At 39.5% G+C, this 25,779-nt stretch overlaps 1 protein-coding gene across 1 annotated transcript in view; it reads right to left on the minus strand.

Moving 5' to 3' along the window:
* FNDC1 (fibronectin type III domain containing 1) overlaps positions 1 to 24,198 on the minus strand; it is a 138,179-nt gene extending 113,981 nt beyond the window's left edge. Inside the window, 1 exon segment of the mRNA XM_018565606.1 lies at positions 23,760 to 24,198. Coding sequence (XP_018421108.1) covers positions 23,760 to 23,856 — 97 coding nt within the window. The 5' untranslated portion in view covers positions 23,857 to 24,198.
* Between the last annotated feature and the right edge of the window lie 1,581 nt (positions 24,199 to 25,779).

Here is a 25,779-nt window from a genome sequence, read left to right on the forward strand (position 1 = left end):
CATGCATAATACAAACGATCGGTCGTCTCGTCAGACGCCGGAACGCTTGTATGTAAACAGCCACCGCTGGCTGTTTACATTTCAAACAGATTTCCCGCTCATGCGCGCTTCCTAGCTCAATGATTCATCTAAACACATAACCAACATGTACTTTGCATGGAGACACATTTAGGAATGGCTGATGTCTTCAATAAAGGAAATACAATTCTATAACCCCGTCATTCCACTGCACAGACACCATAATATTTCTCATATGTGTTTGTGCTGTTTAGCAATGTTCTAGAAAATAATTGTGGCATTGTGCTCATCTTTTGTATAAACCCTGACAGTTATATTGAACCTATTTTATTTTCCACTTGATTCTGGAATAATGCACTTGGAACTGGCAAAACTACAAGTTGGTTCCAATAAAGTATTAATGGTATTTGCCAACAGCTATATAAAACCTCAAACAAGCTTCCAAAAAACTGTTAAATTATGTGGGCTGGCACACTGCAGCTGCAAGAGTTTGTTCTTTGGAAAGCCGTGCTAGGGGAGGTCTGGTATTTCTTCTACAATGATGCCTAAGGCTCCAATCAAGTTCACAGTAATTTCTATTTACTGGAGTGTAAATGTTTACTCTTTATTTTTATACTACTTCAGCTTAAAGTGGGGAAAAGGAGAATGTAAGTTTAAATACAATAAATAAACTTAAAAGATACTAGTCATTAAAATATTACTTCTGCAAGGTGACCATAATGGTAGGAACAATTTGAACTCTGAATTGATAAAAATCAAGCTATTATTTAGAACGCGAGTATACAGACAAAAATATGTTAAGACACTTAATACCTTCACGAATACAAAGTACCATGGTCAGTAAATGACTATATAAAGTGATTTGATGGATAATGGTTTACTTTAGATAAATATTCTCGTTAAGTAGATCCAGATTGTCTGGCACCATCACTGGGCATGCGGTCATTCCCACTAGTAGATACCTATACAGAGAAGCATATTACAGAGCTGGGGCTAGAAAAGAATATTAAAACTAAACTCCAGGTAAGCACCTAAATCCCTGTGGATACATTTCGTGGATCAACAACTCTCTGAAAATGGTTGTGAGAACGATCTCCCCATATTTTAGCTACCGATTTGTCCATCTCCCTATCTTCATTTTTACTTTTCACTATTTTCAGTGCACCGCTGCCCTACCCTTTACCCAATTTTCTCCCTTTACCTTTCCCATCCCTTTTGTTTTGTCTTTCCCGTCTCCTTGTCATTGTTTTGTCAGGGAACCCAGAAACCAGACAGAAACTTAAAGTGCAGGTTACAAAATAAAAGGAGTTTATTGAAAATAATAAACAAAATGGCAAATAACAATGGAGGAAGTCCAGGACGTTGTCAGTGCCAAGCCAGAGATCAGAAGTTGAACCAGGTCAGGGAACACTGAGAGCAGAATGAACAGAAACAATAGCCGGAGTCAGGAACCAGGAGATCAGTCACTGGAGCTACGGTCATACACGGAGAACAGAAACAACAGCAGAGCACTTGGTAGTTCTGAAGACACCCAAGGGTGGAGGCTAAATGGAAAAGCCACTGGCTAAATATTGAACTGGTGTTGCATCATCACTCTGAGACAGGAAGTTGTCAGAAGGTTGTCAGCAGTTGCAGAATGATGATGTTTATGGGTTAGGTCATAAGAGGGCGACAAAAAGGAACAAGCAGTGATTCTAGATTTATCCTGGAGCTATGTGAAGTAGCAATATATTTTTTTACTTGCTGCACTATTTCCTATTGTTACATTATTTGTTATGAAAATATTCAATAAACAGAGATTTATCCATAAATATACAGTTGAAATGCGTATATAGTAACGTTTTGCCTACAAACCTATTTGTTATTTAAACCCTTCCTGACCCATGACAGGATTATCCAGTCACGATCGTTCAGTTCATTAACGATCAGTGATGGTATAATCACATCATGCGGTACAATGAGTGCTGATCCGTAAAAGGATCAGCGCTCATTGAGTTACTGCTGTTGATGGGTACCTTGGGGTCCGAGGCTGACCCTCAAAAGTAGATTAGGTGGTCACAGTCCTGTGATCACAGCTAGAGCTGATCGCTGTGATCGCAGAGCCCTGACAGCCACAAGCAGCAGCTTACTGTGTTTTGTAAGCTGCTAGCCGGCTGTGTGTTAGAAAAGTGATGCAAGTGATACTGTATTCTCCTCAGAGATACTAAGTATCATAGCCCCTGGAAATAAAAAATAACCCCTTAGTGCCCCTAGTATAAAAAAATAATACAATTTTAAAATATAAAAATAAAGTTTTTTAAATGTTTAAAAAATTTAACAAAAGAAAAACAAAAAATAAACTGAAATCTCAGACATATGAAATACCCTATAAATAAGGACAAATAAAATAATGTATTATGAACTTGTTTCTGTTAGCTACACTAATTATGTATACATTATTATTGACAAAGCGGTGAAAAAATTGTTTTTTTTATTTTTTATTTTCTATTTTTTGTATTTTTTATTTAAAAAAATAAGAATCTATATATGCATATGTCCCATAAAATAAAACCCATTTTGTCCTTTATGAAAAGGTATATAATATGTGTAGGTGCAATGCATGAGGAAGATGGAAATCATGGTTGAACAAACACATAGTAAAAATGGCAAAATTGCTTCAGTCCCCAGAAGCGAAAAAAATTTCTTAGTGTCACTAAGGGGTTAAAGTGTAACTCACTTCTGTTGGGGGAAAAAATATCCCCTCTGGGTGATCAATGTACATTGAAAATATTTTTTTAAACTGTGTTGCAGTTTCCTGTTTCTGTTCTGAAGAAACACTTTTTGTTTTACTGTGTTCTTTCTTGAATGGAAGGGTCTGTCTTCATGACAATTACCTGGGGCACTTTCAGTATTGCAATGAGAAAATTCATTGTTTGAATCCCTTAGTTAACCTTTAGGGGCATCTGGATTCCTATTTCAGTTAAGTTTTTAACCTTGGATATTATGTGAATAGTTTTTTTTACTAAAACGTTATATCTTGGTTAAATGGTCTACACCAGTGGTTCTCAACCTGTGGGTCGCGACCCAAAAGTGGGTCGCAACCCACAGTTGAGGGGTTCCCCATGTGCCTTGTGCTGCTCTAGGTAAGAGGCTCCTCAGCCTCCTCCTAGCATGGCAGTGTCAGTTCTACTAGATGGCGGTGCAACATCAGCGACCGGAGAGGATTAGAGAGGGGGGAGCAGGCAGGAGTTAGGGGAGGTAAGTGCTTGGGCACCGCAGAGCCTGCACTGGGCACCACAGAGTCCCACTAGCCACCCGAGAGCCCGCATAGGCTCCCGAGAGCCCACACAGATACTAGTATTGGTGCATCCCTACATTTTACGGTTGGGGGTCACCACAACTTGGCAAATGTTACCAAGGGGTCCCAGCCCTAGAAAGGTTGAGAACCACTGGTCTACACTATGGTTTGTGTCCTTTTCAATCTGGATAACTGAGTATGAGGAGTGGCTTCTGCTTCAGACCTCCGGGAGTAAGAGTTTAAAAATGCAACCAGTCACTTTCAGGGGCGGATGTCCTGCCCGTGAATACAAATATTAGTTGTGTTCCTGGACCTACTGTATGTTTATTAAACCCTCATTTGTTTTTGCATATATCTACTGCTAGCAAGCAGTAGATATATGCAAAACGATTGGAAAAAAATAATTGTGGAACACAGATTTTTCCCTTAATTGCTTTTCATAGGATTGCCAAGTGCAAATAAAGGTAAAAAGGCCTGAGAAAAAAGAAAACTTTTGGATTTTCGATACACTTTAATGGACACATTGTACCTAGCAGGTTGACCCTGATAAAACACTGTACTTCGAAGAAATTCATGATATGATATTTATAACATATCCAGCAGGGAAACATTAAGATGAAGAATATTCTGTGCAAAGTAAAACAAAACTTGGAGGCTAATGTCAATGCAGGATTATACAACATGAAAACAGACAAATCCAGCACTAGACATACTTGGTTTTATCCAATGCTATGTGTCAATATAGTCTTTTCATAGTTGGACTTGATTCGTAACACGGCAACATTCTGTAATAGCAATCAAAAAATAAACGCCTAGAAAGATAAAGTGTTCAAATCTTCCAAGTGCATAAATATGGTATTTATATTTTTCATTTTTGCTTTCTGCCAAATAGTCGGGTGATTATGAGGCCCCTATTTTGGCACTAGTTCGCTGGACTGCAGTGAGGGAATCAATCATGGTGATTTCCCAAAGTGGTTGATGGATCAGCATTTCTTGTTTGACTTGACAGGCCAAGAACACACTTGATCAAAGATTGGTTTACTGGATGACAAAGCCAAATACAACAAACAGTGATTCTCACAGACATGGTAGCAAACATGCAAAGATCTGTTTTTTTGTGTTCCATATTCTGTCCCAGAAAAAAAAAAATTTCAAGATACACAGAGGGGAGTTTATCAAAACTGGAGCAAGTAAAATCTGTAGCAGTTGTCCCAGGCAACCAATCAGATTCTCTCTTTCATTTTTAAAGCTCAACTGAACAAACTAAAGATAGAAGCTGATTGGTAACTATGGGCAACTCCTCCAGATTCTGCCTGCTTCAGTTTTGATGAATTCCTTCCATTGCTCATAATCTGGTAATGGCTTGTTCAGGTCTCATTAGAGCAGGAGTGGGCAAACTGCAGCCCTCTAGCTGTGGTGAAACTACAAATCCCATGATGCATCTGTCTCTGGGCGTCATGCCAGTGACGGTGAGAATATTGCAGTGCCTCATGGGATTTATAGTTCCACAACACCTGGAGTTTGCCCACCCCTGTATTAGAGAGACTAGGTATGAGGAGAATCAGACTCGCGCTCTGCTCTGCTGCGACTGCCACTCTGCCTGACACATCCCCCCCCCCCACCTCTCTGATTAGCCAATGGCAGCGAGCCTCCATGGCCTCGAGATGTTCTGCTTCTTCGTGCCTGATTAGCTTTGGTGCCGTGGTGCTCTATTTGAGCATTTGCAGTCATCCATTCCACAGGTAATCACAGGCTGAGTGTTTACATTAAACCAGGCCATGAACATCTGGGGGCAGTGGCACTTGTACTGTACTGTATGTGTGCTGCACCCCCAGTTGCAGTTTCCAGGCTCTCCCGCTCTCTCCTCTGCTGTCCTCGGATGAAGGTAAATACACTCAAGAAGGAGAGCAGGAACATCCTTTCCCTGATCTGCTCTAAGATCACTGAAGGAGGACGAGTTTCCTGCTTCCGGGTCCATTCACACTGGGCCATGCACTAATGGACAGGCTAGTGCATTGTGGCAGCTCTCGCAGTTGGTCTGGTATCACACACTGTCAGGGCTGTCACTGTTTACTTTATTTTTCTTTCGCCTTAGGCAGCAAAAAAAGGCTAGCGACACCCCTTATTATCCCCACACATATTTTGCTGGCTGGTGTTTGGGAACCTCTGGTGCATAACAAAAAGTGATTCTCTTTTTGTCCATCGGACTGGAGCAAAGCCTAGACCATGACAGCTGTCTCCACCATACTGCTCTTGCAGCTGGCCAACATCTTTCCTGTAACAATTTTTGCAAGACCAAGTGAAAAGAGACCATGCACAACCATGGTAAGTAGTTATTTTAGGCTTACTCAAAAAAATGTTTTTTTGATTGGAGAATTTTGATATTACAGCATTTATATGTAAGCAGTAACATCATCATACCACATGTAAAAGCAAGTTGTATTACTACACTTATTCCTCTGCCTAGAACTATGGAAAACCTGAACTGATATCTACTCAAAGGAAACATTTGCTGAGAGAAATATATTGGCTGCCATTGCTGACCTTCTTCTTAATATGTTAACTGACTGGTCGTCATGTCAGAGGCCCACTATTACAGCGAGTCAGCTGGCATTTTTAGAAAGAGAATGACATTCTTTGTAACTGCCCCAGCACGTTTCCTTGAACTAAGCAACAGTGATGTAAAACAAGCAGCATTGTTGTTGGAAATGTTAAACTACAGGTACAGATACCTGCCGTCTGTTAGTCAGTGAGGCCAAATCTATTTTGAAATATACTGCAATATAAAGAACAAAAACACAGACAAAAATATACTTAGATAAGCTGTTATCATTTATTAAGCATTTATAGTGGAATTGGTATAACTCTAATCATTGCTCAAATTCAGATGACACTTATGACTCCATAGGGACTTTTTGGCAACTTCAGATGTCAAAAGCCTTGACATTATGCCTTGTGGTCACAAGCCTCTCAGTTGAAAATTCACAAGTTTTCAACACTCATTCGTCACAGAATTATGAAAGTAACATAAACTAGAATAAAATAGACCATGAACATTTGTTATATATCCTATCCTGCAGATAAAAAACAAACATCCTCCAATACAACTGAACCACCAAATCAAGGCTTTTTACCGCTACCATCAACTTTCCATACCACCATCTCTACTACAAAAAAGAGCTATCGACACAATACTCCAAGAGCATAGTGCCATTATTTTTGTCATACCAAAGAGCGGTATTCTGAGCTTAGTGATGGAACTGGACAAGTCTATTGTCTCTATTGAACAACAAAACCATCCATCAACATAATGATGTAAGAAGCTAGTACCATCATTTCAGATTTCCCACAGAGCTGTGCCATCAATTCGCCTTTACAGATGTGTACCAACAGCCCAGTGATAGCTCAGAAAAATTCTATCATTACAGATGTCTCACAGAGCTACAGCAGCCAATCCATCTAGACCTGATAAATATATATATAGATATTTAATAAAAATGCATAAAATTCAGATACTGCTTCCTTTACTTAGATCAGTCAGGTGGAATATCTTTCATGTGCCCCAGTCAATGTTGACTGAGTGCAAAAAAGATCCTTCTGTATATTGGGACTCATTTAGAAATAAACTGTTGCTTTGTCTTGTATAGTTATCTTCTTATAAGGATCAGAAGATAACAAAATTCTTATGGTCATTCTCATACCCTACTTATACTTTACCTAACAACCTCATGTTTTTGATAAGCTACATTAACCAAACTGAGATTGAAATATGTGACAAACTGGTCTATTATGAATTTTTGGGGCTAGTCAATAAGGTATTGGATGTGTATTTAGCTGTTTGCTTGTGTTATGCTTCCAGTCACCCACCTGCCTTTACACAGTTTAGTATCAACATAGATGGGCAGTCTCCAAGATTTCTACCCTCTTGCTCTAAGGATATTACCTCATAATTCTATAGGTTGAACTAACTCTATAGGTTGAACTCGATGGACTTGTGTCTCTTTTTAACCTGACTAACTATGTAACTATATTTACTACTCAAGATGCATATCTTTCAGGGATAAGAATCAAGGTTAATCGGGGTTGAAATACTTTTACAAATCATTGGATCCAAAATGTACAAACAGAACTGGGGGCATCAACAGATCTTATGTCTTCAACAAGATTGTACTTCATGAACAGTCGTCAGATCAAGGCATAAAAATCTGTGACAAAATGTAACATATTACATTATAAGTCAAAGGTAGGGTTGAGCAAATTTGTATGGGTTCAATTTGTTGCAGGTTTAATGAATCCTGTTTTAAATTCGGCAAACCTGAACTTAGCCATGAATCCCACTGAAGTCTATCGGAGCCAAATCTTTACAATAACTATGACCATTTATACAACAGAAACGCAGCTATTGTCAAAGAAGGCATGGGGAATTTCTAAAAAAAATATACTATACAGGACAGGGTCCTTTTCAACATTGAAAATAATAAATCCTTCAAATTACATACTTGGTGGTTTCATTTTTTTTTTTACAGTTCACTTGGCTTATACTGTATACAGCAGTAGCAACCCAATCTAATTCAAAATTTAAAATAAAAAGGTCGTTTTAGCAGCGACACATGCATTTTATGTGAGCAGTACTAGGTCTGTTTTGAATGGAGGATAATAACTGGTCGACAGTTCACTAATGCTGGACAGGACAGCAGCTACAAGTAACCACTTACCTCAAATCAACCATAAACTAAAATTAAAGACCCCCCAATAATAAGAACCAAAAAAATGCAGGCAGCAAAGGGAGTGATTGCCCAAAGAGCTAGCAATCAGAATGAAAGAACAGTTTCCTAATTGACCCTAATCTCTCTTTACAGTTTGTGACCTTTCCCTATCCACTCTCTTCACCGGTACATTGGCACTATGGCAGCTCTGAGCCTCCCTCTTATAGTAAGAAGACTAAATTATTGAAAATACCACTTATTGGCTCTTCTAAGTCCCCAGGCTATGGTTTAAAGGCCTTGAAGTGCATTATGATGTTGAAAACAAATTGCTCAGTGAATTTGCATATAAATTTGCCAGGACTGTGACTCTCGAATCCACAAGATTCGCTGTGAACTCAAGGTGGAAGCAAATCCAAACTTCGTTCCTATTCTGAGGTTCTGACACTTTTTCCATTTTAGTTCAGACACCATTTTGGGCTGGTATATACTAAAATAGTGGCTCAAAAGATAATAATTTAAATTATGAAGCCTGTGAACAGCCTCTATTTTCCTAACTGTGTGTCTACAGGTTGTTGCACCCACATCAGCCCCGCACTGTGGCCTCCCACTGTGTATGCAGCTAATGTGAATTTCCATCACACTCATACAGCTATATTCCTCTGCTGCCTCTCAGCAAGTTATGCCCTATCCATGCCTACAAATGGGGCAAATTGCATGAGCCTTACAAATTTCATGGTGAAACTCATGCTGCCGGTGGGAGGCGCTGTACAATACATTGAGGGAATTTACAACAACACAAACATTTTAGGTACAAAGACCAAATGTTATGTTAACTAACCGCAAAGTTTTATTTCTGTTATGCATCTTTTTCTAAGTGTTCTTGTGACATATTGTTTGCGGCTCACTACACATGTTTTGTGTTATTTCACATAATTTCTCAACTATGCAGTAATTGCATCCATCATTTGCAACATTCAAAACCCTGCAAAATGTCGCACATTCTAAAAGTCCTCCTAAGCACCTAAAGTATCGCAAAGATAACTCAGCTAAGCACTTCAGGGCTATTCAGCTGTCATCCCAAAGGTTCCCAGCAACCTTCTGACAATGTAGTTACAGTTTAGAAAAAAAGCCAATTTAGAGACAATTATCCTTACGAAGGCATTTAGGAATGAAACATACACTAGGATAATAAATCTATTGCTATATGCACTAGAAATCAGAGATGTGACAGTTTAAAAGACAGTGATGATCCGACCAAATGGGTAAATTACCCTCAGTGACAGCTGCCAGACTGTTTGCAGTCAGGTGATTGTCCGCACGTAATTGCAACATGTGCGGTTACAAGCGAATGGCCTGCATACAGCTGTGTGTGGTGCCACCTGTCCCTGCATCATCCAGCAGATTGCATCAGATGCACAAAAGTCTGTTTACATGCGTTTGCATTTAAATGCATTTAGAAACTCCTGAGCAACCTACACAGCATTAAGGAAAACAGAACGCAATCATGACCTTGTTCACCTTTATCTTACTTCCTTTTGTGTCAAGGTCTCAAGGTTGGAGGATATGGATACCAGCGACATAACAAATATAGTGGAGTCTATGCTGCGGCTGAGGAGGAGAATCAGACTTAGGAAGGAGGAAAGGCAATGCAGGCCACAATATTGGGTGCATCTGCTTACATCCCAGAGGCTGTCATCTGGTTACTTTACCCAAATGTTTGCAGAGCTACACTGGTACCCTGACAAATTTAGGAATTTCATCCAAATGTGAGTTGAGACCTTTGATAGCTTGTTGGCTACTGTGAGACTGTGTCTTAGATAACTGAATATAAGACTACGGAAGAGTATTTCTGCAGAGGAATGCCTTTTGGTAATCCTAAGGTAAGCAAATGTAATATATGTCTACAAAATGTAGAATGTATGCATGTGCTGCATTTATCCACACACAATGAACCATATTTCCATGCCTTGCCATTAGTTTAACAAAAATAAATATACAATTCATTAATACATTTTGCTATATTTTTGAATATGGATCAGGTCAGCTATAAACAAAAATGCAGACTTTGTATCTTCCACACGATGTGGGCCCCATGGATGATCAGATAACCTACAGATACCCTCTGTAAGTCCTCCTGGTCTGACCAGTATTCTCTCAATGTTTTGTTTTTAGATTATCTGAGAAGCCACAGAACCCAAATGTAGAACAGGTTATAGACTAATCATATACTTTGGAAATATCAGGTTACCTCCAGGCCTTTAGTGTGCAGTGTTTCTAAAAAAAAAAAAAAAAGCTTTGTGTTGTGTGTCAAGTAACATAACCAAACAACATGATGTTTTGTTGCTGTTTTTAATTAGCTTTTTTTTTAATTAAATTTCCAAAAATTTGGCAACAGGACAATGTTAGGAATCGCTTCATCGCTATTTCCTGATTTCAATCACAGCAACAATTTCAACTGTTGTAAAAATAAGGGGAACCTGTGCTGTGATTTGGGAGGAACTAAAGAACTGTAATGCAAGAACCATCTGAAAAAATGTGAGGAAATATCTCAGGAACTTGGGAAGAGACAAAGTTCCCCAACTGCATAAGTGCACTATAAGGGTGCACTATAAGGGTCAGGATGCCTCTGCATTCTGAATTATGCTTCTTTAAAGTGACACTAAAAGTAAATGACAGAAGTACTTTTCTATTGTCATATTGGCCTTGGCAGATGCCAGCCAACGTTTTTTACCCAGTGATGTGGGCACTTATCAAGGCTGAGGTGATTCCATGTTATTTTGCACTTAAGTTATGAAGAGGAAAATCCACAATGGCAATTTTGGAATACCTCCCAGACATCCCCCGTCTGACACTGACTGACCGAAACAAGGTTTTTTTCATTACAGACTGAGCAGAGCCAAAACAGAATATTAAATGTGCCTTTGGTATGTGTTCTTCAAAGTGGAGGGTTTTACTCTCAGCAAAAGTTATTCTGGTCCATCATGTGCTACACAACTTTGTAAAGCACAAGGAACCCACATCTGCTGAAGATGTTGCTACCTAACCTGGTTGGACTGTTGAATTTCAGGATTTGTATCTACAACTGAATGTGTTGAATATTCACAATGCTTTAGATGATTACTTCTCCTTCTGGTATTGGGTACTGACAAACTAATTACATTCAAACCACATGCCATATTTATAGAAGTTACTTTTGCCTGCATTGTTGACAGCTAGAGTAAAAAAAAATAGAGATAGAAGCTGGTTGTCTGCTACGAGCAACTGCACAATTTATGAGCTAAATATTTCCACACAGAGTTTACACACTCAGCACAGGTAGAATATATACACGGCTCATTTTAAAACTCACTTAGAAACCTACAGGTGAATTTGAAAATGGTTTGGGACAGATGACTTTCTCTCTCCTATGCCACAAATCAATCAGCTTCTATCTTCAATGATAGATAATGATACATGATTTCTGTTTGCAACTGCACTAGTTCTTGACACTCTTTACAAATGTAACCCATTAATCCAAATAGTGGCATAAATAACAGAAAAGCTAATATTTAACAAACACTCCATGCAAGTGAACCTTCTAGGTGCATTTGTTTTTTGCTATGATTGATTCACCACCAGAGAAAGTTTACTGAAGGTTGCATTCAATGCTTTTTAACTAGACCCTGTTGTGTACGCTCAGTAGTTGAAACTGGACCTTTACCCCCTTTTACTAAAAATCACTTTAGCATGCAGCTCTGCATGCTGATTTAAAATCATCTTACATTCATCAGTTAAACAAACTTTTTTTAATTTACTTACAAAAACAGTTAATCTACTTCTTGGTCTAGTTCTGGCACAAATTATGTAAGTGCCAAAGCATTTCTTCTTGGGAAGGTTACATCAGCAGAGCATTGCTGGGAAATCTCATCAGTAATCTCATGAGATTTCAGGAAAGGCATTTTCCTCCTCTGAGATGATGTGCATGTCAAGTCACATGTGCCAGAGTTCAAGGAAGCAAATGGAGAGCTAGTAATCTGCCCTTATTTATCATGGCCACTGTCAGAAGACTGGTAAAGAAAAGAGAAATATAGTATGCAAAGAATACAAAGACTGCAATTATCTAGAAGGATGTGTTTGTAGATTGCCATTACTAAACATTTTTAAAGGTTCGTTTGTTGTTATTTTAAAGATATTGGTAAAGGTCCACTTTAAGGTCAGGATGATAGGTACCACTCAACTAAAAAAAGAATACAGACACTTTATGATAACTGTTATTTTTATTTAAAATATAAAACCACATTTCCAATACTTGGATCTGTTTTTTAAGAACAAAGTAAAATTCTTACCATGAACTGAAACTATGTTTATGTTATTTTTTTTATAAATAAAGTTCAACCATGTTCCATTTACAGCATACATAAAAAAAAAAAATACAGATTATGAAATCAGGATGGATGCGAAAGATATTTCTCATACCCATTGAAAGAATATGTTTCACACTGTGGTGGAAAGTCAAAATGGTTTAGGGATTAAGATTGCGATAGAGGAGAACTGGATGATGGATGTCAACATGTGTGATCTAGAGGTTGGTGGATATGAATTATCGTCTATGAAATATTATGGAGCTCTTTGATAGAATGAGCAGGACCAGGAAAGGATGAGGCTGTGGGTTTTGGACCCCTGTGGGATCTGACATAGGTAGTGGAGTGCCGCGAGTGTTTTGCTATAACACAGGCCATGAGGTGATTATATATAGTATATTTGCCTTTGCTTGTGAACAACTTTCTGGATGTAACTCCAGGATGGATCCTAGCATACTCTGGCAATATACTTCTTCCTAATTATTAAAATTACAGAATTCAGCTTGACAATCAGGAAGTGCAGTCACTCGAGCCAATTGCCCCTCTCTATTCTCCCTTTACAAGCTCAACATCTGTATTGCCAAATCTGTAGACTGCAGACAAGTGGAACTGCAAAGACAAGTAGGTTCAGTTACGGACTTGCTGAGAACTGGTGACTCCTAAAAAAGACAGAGGGGGTGATTTACTAACCTAAACACACGCACGCACCAGGTGCGTGTGATTTTCACACAGCAAAACGTATTTATCAACCAAAAAGTCTCTAAAAGCATATTTCCACTAATGCCATATATGGAAAAATCATGCACATGATGCATATATAATGCTGCTTCACAGTTTAGACAAAAATGGTTAGCTCATGCATTTACATTCCCGCATTCATCAACGCAAGCAACACAACATAGAGCTAATTTACACAACATCACCTTGCAAATTAATGCTTGGCTTTGCACAACACACCTGCTGGGTGTGTACACACTACAAAGGTGTTTAGATTCCACCCATAGATCATGCTGGGAGGGAACACACTACAGAGGTGTATACATGTTCGTGGTGTGTTTATAAGGTTAGTAAATCAACCCCAGAATATCACATATGAAGCTCATAAGCTTTACAATGTGAAAAATATTTACCACTAGAATTTATGGAATGTGATTACCTGACTGCTTGGTTCAGGGGATTCTGAGGCCATAGAGTTGTTGCCAGAAGTGCTCTCCTCATCCTCATTCCTCCTTTCATCTTCTGTCATTGTAGAAGTATTGCCTTCAGCCACCTCTGGATAAATGTTAGAGTTTGTTCTACATAGAAATGTAAGTGCAAGATTTAAAAAAAAAATATTTTGTCTGTTTTATCATATGACAGTGTCAACCCACTGCAATCTGCGATAGTGATAATCTGTTTTAGCACCATCCATAAAATATTACTGAGGAGGAATGTTAGATATTTAGCAGAAGATCAGGATTATTGCTCTTAGACTTCAGGTGGCAAAATCATGAGTCAAGGGACCTCATCTCTCCCAATAGGATTATGTGACTGCAGCAGGTAAGTATTTCCAAACATCCGTTTTTAATTACATTTATAGTAACTAAATATAATCTTTTTGCTGGTGTGTGATTCTCCATTCTTTTAAACTGCATTATTCTATAGTGTGCCTTAGAAATTGCAGTTCGTTGTAATAAGGATGGTGTCTGTGTTTTGGTAAAGCTGATCCACTTTTTGAAGACTGCTTTTCCTCACTGAGTTCCTGCCGAAAACAATCTTTTACGAGCACCATTGAGGGCTCAGGTCTTTACCTGCAAAACAAAACATTTATTAAACATACATTCATGTATTTATATTTCACTCTCTCATTATATAGACCCCAAACATACCCTGAGCCTCTGCAAATTAAGTACCCACACCGTGGAAAACAGGGGGTCAGACAGTTGACCTACAAGCCCAAGGAGAGTAGACGATGCCAGCCGTTTGACCAGGGTGTCCTAGAGGATGAGACCCAATTCCTGCTACAGTGACCCAAGTACTCAGCAGTAAGAGACACTAGGGTTGATTTAAATTTCAACAGTTCTAACTGCTTATCACAGTCTTTAGCTGACTTCTGTATGTCTCTCCCATACACTCCCCGAACTAAACTGCACTGAGATAGATAAGACCTCAGGCACAGGGTTTGGACCTGACCACATTAACATGGTACCATCTGCACTGTTACCCTCTTATACTACCAAGCTTTGCATAAAACAGGATACCTGCTCATCTAATAAATCCTCACAGCTCGACCCAGTCTCTTATCACTCCTGGTGTTCTCTGTGGTAGTTTGGCACTATATACAGAGAGAGAAAGTCTCTATACATTTACAATTCTCTATACATTACAAAGTCTCTATACATTATACATTTACAAATCCCAGGGCACTTGTGTTGATTTATTAGAGACAAATAGGCTGCAGACTTTACAAGGGAATTTTCCCCTAACTTAGTGAATGATGGGAAAATTCACTTTGCAAAGAATACTCAATCACGATCAAGCAAAATAAAAAACAGTATTTTTGCTTACACATTGGATGATGAAAGTCAGCAGAGCTTCACCTCGTTCACTAAGCTAAGGGAAGATTCCTTTGTAATGTGTAAATTCTCTTGCAAACAGCCTATGTGCCTTTAGTAAATAACTCCACTGATTTCCAGAGACCGTACGCTCTTATAAAAGAGGAAACTCCACATTGTACAAAGAGGAAAGAAGACAACGTGGAAAATGACTGCACACATGCATAGCATGACTTCAACGGAGAGGAACATGTCAATTCAGGCACATATTCCCTACCAGGACTCCCCCCCCCCATCCTCTTTTATCTTATCAACATTCCTTTGCACAAAGTTTAGGATGACAGTACAGTAACATATTTCCTGTACTGTTTAAAATAAAGAGAACACTTTCAAATACTGTTGTCTTTCTTTTGCTTTGGAGCCTAATTTACTCCAGATATGTACATTCCCTCACCTCAGACATTGTACTAGCATTACTTCCTTTTCAATTGATATTTTTTCACTATGTCCAAGTATCAGTTACAACAGGTTGTTAAAATTACCTTTATTCTCTTTGTCCTTTGCGCTGAGTAGTTCCCAGTCTGGAGTTAGAGCCTTGTACACCTCCAACAATGCCTGCTTTTTCTTCACTTGACCTGAGTACAGAGGATGTTGTATCCCACACCATGGACTTCTGCTGCACCAAGACAATAAGATCCCCATGGGTGACATCTCTAGCTGGTGCTGCCATTTATAGCCCACTGTGCCTGGATATCAATTAACAAGCTCAACGCGCCTAGAAGCTACGTAGATGCACCTTCTCCAAGACCCAGGAGGTGAACTGGTCAGTTTTATTACTGTACTGTAGCAATAAATGATGTAAACCCAGGGTGGTTCCAGCCTCCAACACGATGTTGGCACATGCCAACTTTTAAAAAAGTATACTTATACTTTATATTTGGCCAATATATATATATATGCAGTTCAAAGCCAGGAAATGGATAATTCTGTTCATATTTCATGTTTGTGGAAATAACCTAGTTTTCGACAGGAAAAAAGTGGTCAGATGTGATTCCTTTATAATAACTTGCACAGAATGGTGAATGGCTGACCTTTTTGCAATTAATATAAACATCTTACTCAGCTTTGGCCTTTATGAAAAGTGTTTCCACTAGTATATTTGCTAATGCAAGCAAATGTATTTTTAAAAAGTGCAGCAAGTACTTTGTGTCTTAACAACCTGTGGAAAACCAAGCATGTGTAGACAGATGGAAAAATGCAGCCGTGTCCAACTTCTGTTACACATTATTGTCTTTTTTTCTACTAAACCAGCTTGAGTATAGTGTTTTCAGGATATTTAGCCTGGATTCACACTTTGAGTTTTGGAAATTATGCACTTGAAGGGCATTTTTAATGCTATTGCCTCCAGTCCACAATTTTTGTTTAATGTCCTGCATGCATTGTGTACGTACTTGCCTGAAAAAAATGTTTTCTCTCTACTGGTCACATGGTATACTGCTTTAAACTGCAGTAAAGTGTATTGCATGCGCTTTTTACTGTGTAAACAATAATTTTTGGGGCTCAAACACACAAAATTCATGGAGGTTGCAAAATGCACGCCTACCACCTGTCAATCGTTTTTAAGGACTGTCCCTGTTTTGGAAATAAATCCCTCTTTCATTTCGCTTAGTTATCCACCTTTTTACTCTAGTGAAGAGATCTACATAAATACATTTACTTTTTAACTCCAAAGTTGTATATATTGCACTAAAATGTACAACGTCCTTTAGATTATCGCATTGATTCATTTTAAAATTTGATTACGGTAAAGTCATAGCAAACAACAAAATTCGGTGGGTTTAAAGAGGAACTTCACCCAGTAAATCCAACAGTTCTTTCTGTGATTCATGTTTTGCTGCCACGTGTCAACACCTGCACCCTGCCTTCTACCCTGATGTCATCAGAAGTTAGTTGTCTCTTCCGGGTTCAGGCAGCTGGCCTTCAATAACATGCCGTCAGGCCCACCCTTCTCCTCTGTCTGCTGTATGGAAGCCAATGCCTCCTGTGATGTGAATATCCCAGGAGCCACCAGGGGCAGAGCTTGTCATTTTCATCTAGGCAAGAATGGAGGATGTGGGGGGGGGGGGGGGGGGGCACGCAACCAAAAAAAAGGGACAGGGATTTTATGTTGTGGGGGGGTTTAAGAGGAGCAAATTTATTTTTCAGGGTGAACGTATGCTTTCAGTGATCATTCCAGGGCTTACATTAGCGACAGTCCATGTGATTGGGGCAAGGGCAGGTTGGCAGGAGGTAGTGTGTCCTTTCCCTCAATATTCTGTGCTAAAAAGTGTTCTTCTTTCCCATCTCAGAATATTGGAAGTTATGTTTAATGGATAGCACTATGGAACAGAATTATGAACAAGGCTGATTGATTTGTATAATTGTAGATTTACTGCGGGTTACTTGTGGCAACAGGGTACATTATACTTCAGGGACCTGCTTAGATTTAAATACCTAGAGCACATGTGTCAAACTCAAGGCTCAGGGGCCGAATGCGGCCCACCAGGCCATTTTCTAGACTTCTACTTACAGATCTAGGTATTAAGTTATTACTAAAACCAGTGATAATCGAATGCAGAGGCAATTATGATAAAGATTAGATACATTTATATAGTCTTACCGATACCTTTGAGGGCAACCATAATGTTGATGCGGCCCACGATTAAATTGAGTTTGACACCCTTGAGCATCGCACAGAGTTTTATCCATGCATAATATCTACACTAGAGGACTAATATTCTCTGTGGTCCTATTAGGGTTGCCACCTGTCCAGGATTCACCAGGACAGTCTGGGTTTTGAATGCTGTATACGGGTTTCATGGCAGCAGAAACCCAGACACAAGATGTCAGGCAGACAGGGGCAACCAATATTAAGATAGGGGCTACTGGCCCCCCACGAAAAAATTATCTCTACTGTGATATTTACATATGAAAGGGTTGGGGCTATTTACATATGAACATGCCATGGCTCATTCTTCCAAAAAAATGTCTGCACGTCGCTAGAGTGTTCGGGTTTCACTTGAAGAAAAAGTAGCAACCCTAGCTCCTAACACGTTTTAATGGCAAATAATAGTTTTTTTTAAATGTCTAGATCTATCTGAGTCTACATCTATCTGAGTGTATATGATCAGCTAAATGTAAAAGTTGAATTGTATGTCTAAAAAAAATTTTATTTACATTTTGGATAGAGTGGGGGAAGAGTTAGACCAGAGGTGGGCAACTCCAGCCCTCCAGCTCCTAGGCCTTGCAAGACTGACAGTTACAGGCCTGAAACCCACAGGAAGAGGCATATTGAGATTTGTAGTTAAAGCACAGTTGGAGGGCCTGAGTTGCCCACCCTTCACTTAGACCCTCTGTCAAGTTTTTCCTTTGCTGTCAGTGTCCCAGTTGGGAGATATACCCCTCTATTTGTACTGGGCACTATTGTTAATGAGAAACAAAGTGAGGGGAAGTCCTAAATTTAGAGCTGATCCCTGAACAAGAGATGAGAGGAAATCTTCAGAAGGGGACAGCTAAGAGGAGAAATCCCCCCACTTTGTGAGAGTTCTTCTAACTTCCTGTTGTGTCTCTTGGACAGAAAGTAAAGTAAATTATTCCCAGCAAAAAAAAAAAACCTGGCAGGGGTTTTAACCCTTTCCTACTCTATGCAGCACTATAAAAAGTTTTGGCTATAGATACCCTTAATCAACGCTCTTAAACCATTTCTGTGTATAGTTTGTCCTTTTTTGGTGCATTAGCTTTCCATGCCAGGCTTTTGGCTCAAAAAACAAATGCAGTCACCACATCTAAAGGTTTGTAATCTGCAATATATGATATTTTTGCTCTAAGGTATAGCTATTCTTTAAAGCGGACCTTTACCCATATCTTTAAAATAGGGCTGCGGAAATCCGGTGACGTCACGGACATCGACGTCACCGGACTCCTCCCCCTTCCCCAAGTGGCTCCGTCGGTTAACGAAGGGAAGGGGAGGAGTCCGGTGACGGCTAACGAAGGGAAGGGGGAGGAGTCCGGTGATGTCGATGTCCGTGACGTCACCGGACTCCTCCCCCCTTCCCTTCGTTAGCCGACGGAGCTGTGGCCAGGCGTACATGGATAGCAATAGCAGCACAGGCAAGTATTATGGGGGAAGTGTCACAACGCAGCTTTTCCAAAGATGCGTTGCAAAGAAGGTTGAAATATGTAGCTGGATGACTGAGATGTGCAACTCTGTCTCTACCTGTGACAGCTGTCAGTAGCTCGGGGTGGGATCACTGAGTGGAGCCCAATCAAACCATTTGCTATGGGGCCCCGTTGATTTGTAGTTACACCGCTGCTGATGGCTACACACAGACTTTTAACTGACTCATTTCTGCCCTGCATTTGTTTTAGCAGCAGGTGAGGACTGTGGTGAATCCCAAGCAGAACCTTCTCAATTAACAAAACTACGTTTGAGTAGATTGCAAGCATCTCCACATTGTTCTGTATAAATTGAAAAAAAATAAACCCTGTTTCTTGTATTTGTGGATGTTCACTAATTACGTTTTCTCAGTCATGTCAGGAAAACCAACTGGATTGCTAAAAATATGAACCTTTCAGTAACTTTACAGGTCTGCATGAATCAATTGCTGACATGTCACAACATATATCAACCTTATAGTTTGTCCAGTTATACCTTTTATCATTAACAGGCGGTTGAGCTCCAGTCAAGTGACTTTGCCTAGGTGGAGATGATGTCATCAGTAGTGATCGGCCGTACACCCCCGTGTTCGGATCGGATTCGAGCTTTCAAACATGGAAAAAGTTTGAATTTGAGCTCGAACTCAATGCAAGTCTATGGGGGTAGAACTTTGAAAATCAATTGACCCCATTTTGAAGGCTTATTTGCAAGTTATTGGCCATAAAAGGTGTATGGGGATTCGGGTACTGCCCTGGGGGACAGGAATCAATGAAAAAAAACTTTCAAAAAATACAATTTTTAAAGGAGCATTGATTTTAACGTCACTTAAAGTGAAACAATTAAAAATTCCTTTAAAAATCGTTCCTGGGGGGTCCCCTTAAACTGCCTGTAATGTGGCACATCTGTAGGGGGGGGCTTATTCACATCAGGGTACCCCTTTAATAAAGGGGCATCTAGATGCGGCACTCCTTTGTGAATGAGTAACTTGTACCCCTACCCATTCACTGAAGGGTTAAATAAAATTGTAAAAAAAGAGGCCAGACTTTTGAAAAAATCCTTTATTTGAAAAAAGAACCCCCAAAAGACAAGTTTTTGACAAGTCTTTTATTTAAAAAAAAAAAATGGATCCACCGACGTAATCCAGTGTCAATCACGACGTCCAGCATTGTCCACGACGACGACTCGACGAAATAAAAAATAAAACAATAAAAAATAAATAGAAATAATTTCTTTTTTAAACCACGAAGACCGTCTTGTCCGTTTGCGACGAACACCCGCCACAGAATGGCATTTTGACAGATGCCGGCAACATATAAACAATTGGGAGGAGCTAGCAATGACAAGTAGCTATGCCCATTTGTGTACAGCTGTAATCATGGCTCTCACTGTTCTCTGTGCCCTGATACCAAAAGTATTGGGACACCTGCACATGAACTTTAATGGCATCCCAGTCTTAGTCCGTAGGGTTCAATATTGAGTTGGCCTACCCTTTGCCGCTATAACAGCTTCAACTCTTCTGGGAAGGCTGTACACAAGGTTTAGGAGTGGGTCTATGGGAATGTTTGACCATTCTTCTAGAAGTGCATTAGTGAGGTCAGATTCTGATGTTGGACGAGAAGGCCTGGCTCGCAGTCTCCGCTCTAATTCATCCCAAAGGTGTTCTATCAGGTTGAGGTCAGGACTCTGTGCAGGCCTGTCTAGTTCCTCCACCCTAAACTCACTCATCCATCAATGTCTTTATGGACCTTGCTTTGTGCACTGGTGTGCAGTCATGTTGGAACAGGAAGGGGCCAACCCCAAACTGTTCCCACAAAGTTGAAATTGTCCAAAATGTCTTGGTATGCTGATGCCCTAAGAGTTCCCTTCACTAGAACTAAGGACCAAGTCCAACCCCTGAAAAACAACCCCACACCATAATCCCCCCTCCACCAAACTTTACACTTGGCACAATGCAGTCAGGCAAGTACCGTTCTCCTGGCTACCGCCAAACCCAGACACGTCCATGGAATTGACAGACAGAGAAGCGTGATTAGTGACTCCAAAGAACACGTCTCCACTTCTCTAGAGTCCAGTGGTGGCTTGCTTTACACCACTGCATCCGACGCTTTTCATTGCACTTGGTGATGTAAGGCTTGGATGCAGCTGCTCGGCCATGGAAACCCATTCCATGAAGCTCTCTACGCACTGTTGTTGTGCCAATCTGAAAGCCACACGAAGTTTGGAGGTCTGTAGCTATTGACTCTGCAGACAGTTGGCGACTTCTGCGCACTGTGCACTTCAGCAATGCGCTGACCCCGCTCTGTCATTGTACGTTGCCTACCATTTCGTGGCTGAGTTGCTGTTGTTCCCAGTTGCTTTCACTTTGTTACAATACCACTAACAGTTGACTGTGGAATATTTAGTGCTGAGGAAATTTCACAGATGGATTTATTGCACAAGTGGCAACCTATCATGATACCACGCTTGAACTCACTGAGTTCCTGAGAGCGACCCATTCTTTCACAAATATTTGTAGAAGCAGTCTGCATGCCTAGGTGCTTGATTTTAAACACCTGTGGCCATGGAGGTGATTGGAACACCTGGATCCAATGATTTGGAGGGGTGCCACAATACTTTTGGCAATATAGTATATATACATTATATAGATAGATATAGATATTACATTTTTTTATATTTTTGTTACTTTTCATTTAATGTACATGCTTGCTGGCTGTGACCAGTGGTTTAACAGTACCATACAGGCAATGGTGCCATCACAATCACTTCCCATGCTTCTGTAGCATTTATTTCACCAATATGAAAGTGGAGGGTCTGTTTCAGCCTGTTGCTGTCAGTTCCCAAGTATTACTTCACCAGGATAATAAATCCAAAACCAATTAAGTTACTCTATTGTCCACACCAACATCAAACCATAACTTCAGATAACCAGTATAACTATTAATACCAACTGTTTATTCTTGGAAAAAGAGTAAGCAGGAGTTTGACTTTAGCATGTAATATATCAGTTTTTACGGATGTTGTCAATGGGTGGTGTTCACAGCTGGGCTAGGACTTTTTGAAGCTATCCACCAAGGCAATTGGTGCAGGAATATAACATAGGCAGACATTTTATGCTCTTTTTGTTTATAATTTTAGGAAAATGCAGTTGCATCAGTAGTCCTATTGGGTAATATTCACTCTGATGAAGGATCCCTGTGCGGACCCGAAACGTTAGCACCGTATGACAGTATGTGACATTGGGTATTGAATAATCATATCAATACTTTAAAAACCCTTCAAGTGTGTGCCGGTGAATTACTTTTATTTACTATTAGTGTTTTGCACGGTGCCATCCGTGTGGTCACCTGGGCACCACATATACCTTGTGGTTTTGAGACCGTGGCAGTGCGAATGGGATTTGGGCTTTGCTATTGGGTAATATGTCTATGGCTCAGTAGCCATATGAGCAGTGACTTAGGCCAAACCAGGTATCCCCCAGCTATTTAGCCTGATGTTTATTGTTAGGTATAATCAGTGTGGACATAATTTCGAAGGGTCTGGTGTGGGGATGAAAAGATGTAGATTGTTTAAAAATGAATCCTGCCCTAAAATAGATCACAAATAATAATGTGGCAAGTAAAATATACTTTTAGAGGGAGCACAAGACCTTATGCAGCCCAATCAACATTTCTGTTTTAGATGAGAACACTGGTGTGAAGAGAGGGAAAGACACATCAAATCTTCCATCTCTATATAACATTCACTGCAAACTGCAAAATACATTGCTCCCAGTATAATGCTTTTAATAGCACCCAAAACACAGGTTTATATTTATATTGTAGAACTATTTTTTTCAACTAAAGCACTGCTTTTAAAGTCTTAAACTACTGACAAATTAAGCACTCATTAAAGATGAGATGGATCGATAGATGGATAGATGGATAGATGGATAGATAGATAGATAGATAGATAGATAGATAGATAGATAGATAGATAGATAGATAGATAGATAGATACCAACATGTAAATAACTTATCTAACACAGTAAATAATTAATTGATTGAAAAAGGAACATCAGATATCATTCATGAGCACAGATATTCAGTTGTATGTTGTAATGATAAATTGCTGACTTAAGTATAATTGTTACAGAACTTCATATACAGATTAAGGCAACTTGTCATTTTAATACAGTGAAGTGATCATAAAAAAAAATGCATAAAAATGGAGTTGGATACAGTAAGAAAAAAAACAGTAATTCCCTGGGGAATTATCAAACTTCTCTGAGACTTTTCCATTTTCTTAAGAGTATGGAATATAGCATAAAAGAAAATTCCATTGTAAATTACATAATTGCCAATAATACATTCTTGCATACAAATACAGTGTAATTAGTCACCTATGATTATTTTTAAGACACGGTAATGAAAAGTGTACTGTACTTATCTGGACCCTACCATCCTATAATAGTTCAGTGCACATCTAGAAGTATTTCTCAAACACAATGGCAACTGTAGAATTGGATCTGTACCTACAAATGTGTCTGTTGATTTGACAGCACTGTGCATACACTGCAGGTTATACACCAAAAATGAATCTATGGATACACTTATACATAGACCTGTTACATCTCAGCCTGAAATCTCTCAGGTGCTAGGGAAAACAGTAACATAACATATACAATGCAAGGTGTCAGTTGATGTGTCCTACCTGGTACTGCAGCTGATGGGTCTAGAAGGGTCAACCACATAAGAGCCAGGAGAGAGAGGAAAGCAGACATTTGCTTGGTGGTATTCCTTTGAGCCATCCTTTTACATTAAACACCCAGACAAAGTAAGTTGGGAGAATGCAGAGAGAAAAAGAAGCACTGAAAGACAAGATGTAAAAAAAATTCCTCCTGTAATAATGCACCAGACACTACTTCTAATACATCCTCAAGTTGTCTCAGCCTTTCCATCTGTTCTCTCTTTTTCAATTTCTGCATGATGTGTAGAGAAGGAAATGATGCATTCTATACATAAGAAGAGAGAGAGCACCATCTAGTGTATTGCTTGGCCAAATAAAGTGTATAAAATTAGCTGTGACTTTTCACTCCAGGCATTGAAAAGTTATAAAGAAACTGTACAGCCAGATTCAAAGAACCATTAGAATCACATATGCTACAATATACTGAGAACTTTTCTGTTTCCAATAAAGAAAATCCCCAACCAGGACACTAAATTGAATTATTTTCACAGTTGTCTGGGACAGGGCTTACCTTTTCCCCAATTGTTTAGTTTATCTGGGATCCTGGCAAGGAGACCTGACTCTGCCCTGATAGTCAATACTAAATTATTATGAAGAATCTAGCTCAGGGCAAGTGTCAAAGGCAGCTCAACATAAATCTGAGGTAGTGTTAACAATAATAATAATAATACTAATAATAATAATGTCAAGCTGCCATGCACATTCATTATGTAATTAAATAGGTGCTTTCTCATACTGTTTACATTATATAATATGAAGGTTGTTGAAGGTAATAAAGCTTCCCTTACACTGGGGATTCTACCATATTTCCTATCAATGATTAGTTTATACATTTGGCTGTCGAGTCGACTAAAGTTTAAGAGCCAGTTTAGGGCCAAGACCCCCTTAAAGAGGAACGTACCCCTTATCTTAAAAATGACAATAAAGGCACCTTTGGAAATGTTTATTAATCTCAGAGATGCAATGAATGGGCTCAGTGTGTACGCTGCATGGTGCACACATTATACAGTGTACTCTGAAAATAAAAAATCACTTGGGAAGAGAGGAACATTTTTTTTTGGGCAGAAGAGACTTTTCATTTCACCAAATCCCTGACTCCCAGAAATGTTACTGACTTTACTCCCACTTTAAAAGAGATGCCCAGAGCCACACTTTTACTGCCGGCATCTTTGCTCTGTACATGTGCAGCTAGTAAGCCCATATCCTTTGAAGGAAATCTCTTATCTATGGCAGTGACTTAAAGTTAAAGATAAAATAAAAAGAGCCCCTCCTTTTTTATGAATACATTTAATTGTTCATTTTTCTTTAACAAACATCACTTTTGCCTGATGAAGGAGCTCTTTTAGTAACCCTCAAATGCCGCATTAATGTGAGTCATAAATATGCTTCAAACAAGCAACCAGGAGTGCTGATAAAGTTCCTTGCATTTTTGACGCCTTCCATTTTTATTATTGCTGTTTGGCAGTGCACATGAGAATTCTCTGTTGATTTCTGTAAATAGAGCTACAATTATTAGTGCCATCGTCCTCATAAGCCTGTAAGAAGTGGTCTGACTAGGCCCAACTTATGGAGGAGTGGTCCTACATTATATAGCGCTTCCTGGTGACTGGAGTTGTTAAACCAGTTGTCTAGTCCGAGAGGCCACAGCTTTGCAGGGATAGCACCCACAGGGTTCTGCTCATCCCATCGATTACCCCACTTGTGTTTCTCTTAACAGGCTCTAAGCCTTTGCAGAAGTACCATTTTACTTTACTGAGGCCTTTCTTACATGTGGTTCCCGGTTTAAACAGAGAGGTTTACCACCACTCCAGAGTCCACGCGTTACAGGTGTTTTGAGTCACAGGAGTTGTGTCCAGGCATAGCTACTGACCCTCCCACAGATCAACTCTCTTCTTTTGAAACAACACCACTTCTGCCCAGAAACAACTGTTTTAACACATATGTGCCCCTCTCCCCCAGTCATTGGCTGTGCATTAGTACACTG

The sequence above is a fragment of the Nanorana parkeri genome, unplaced genomic scaffold, assembly GCF_000935625.1.
Source record: "Nanorana parkeri isolate BGI_ZX_2015 unplaced genomic scaffold, ASM93562v1 scaffold866, whole genome shotgun sequence".
In the NCBI taxonomy this organism is placed as follows: domain Eukaryota; kingdom Metazoa; phylum Chordata; class Amphibia; order Anura; family Dicroglossidae; genus Nanorana; species Nanorana parkeri.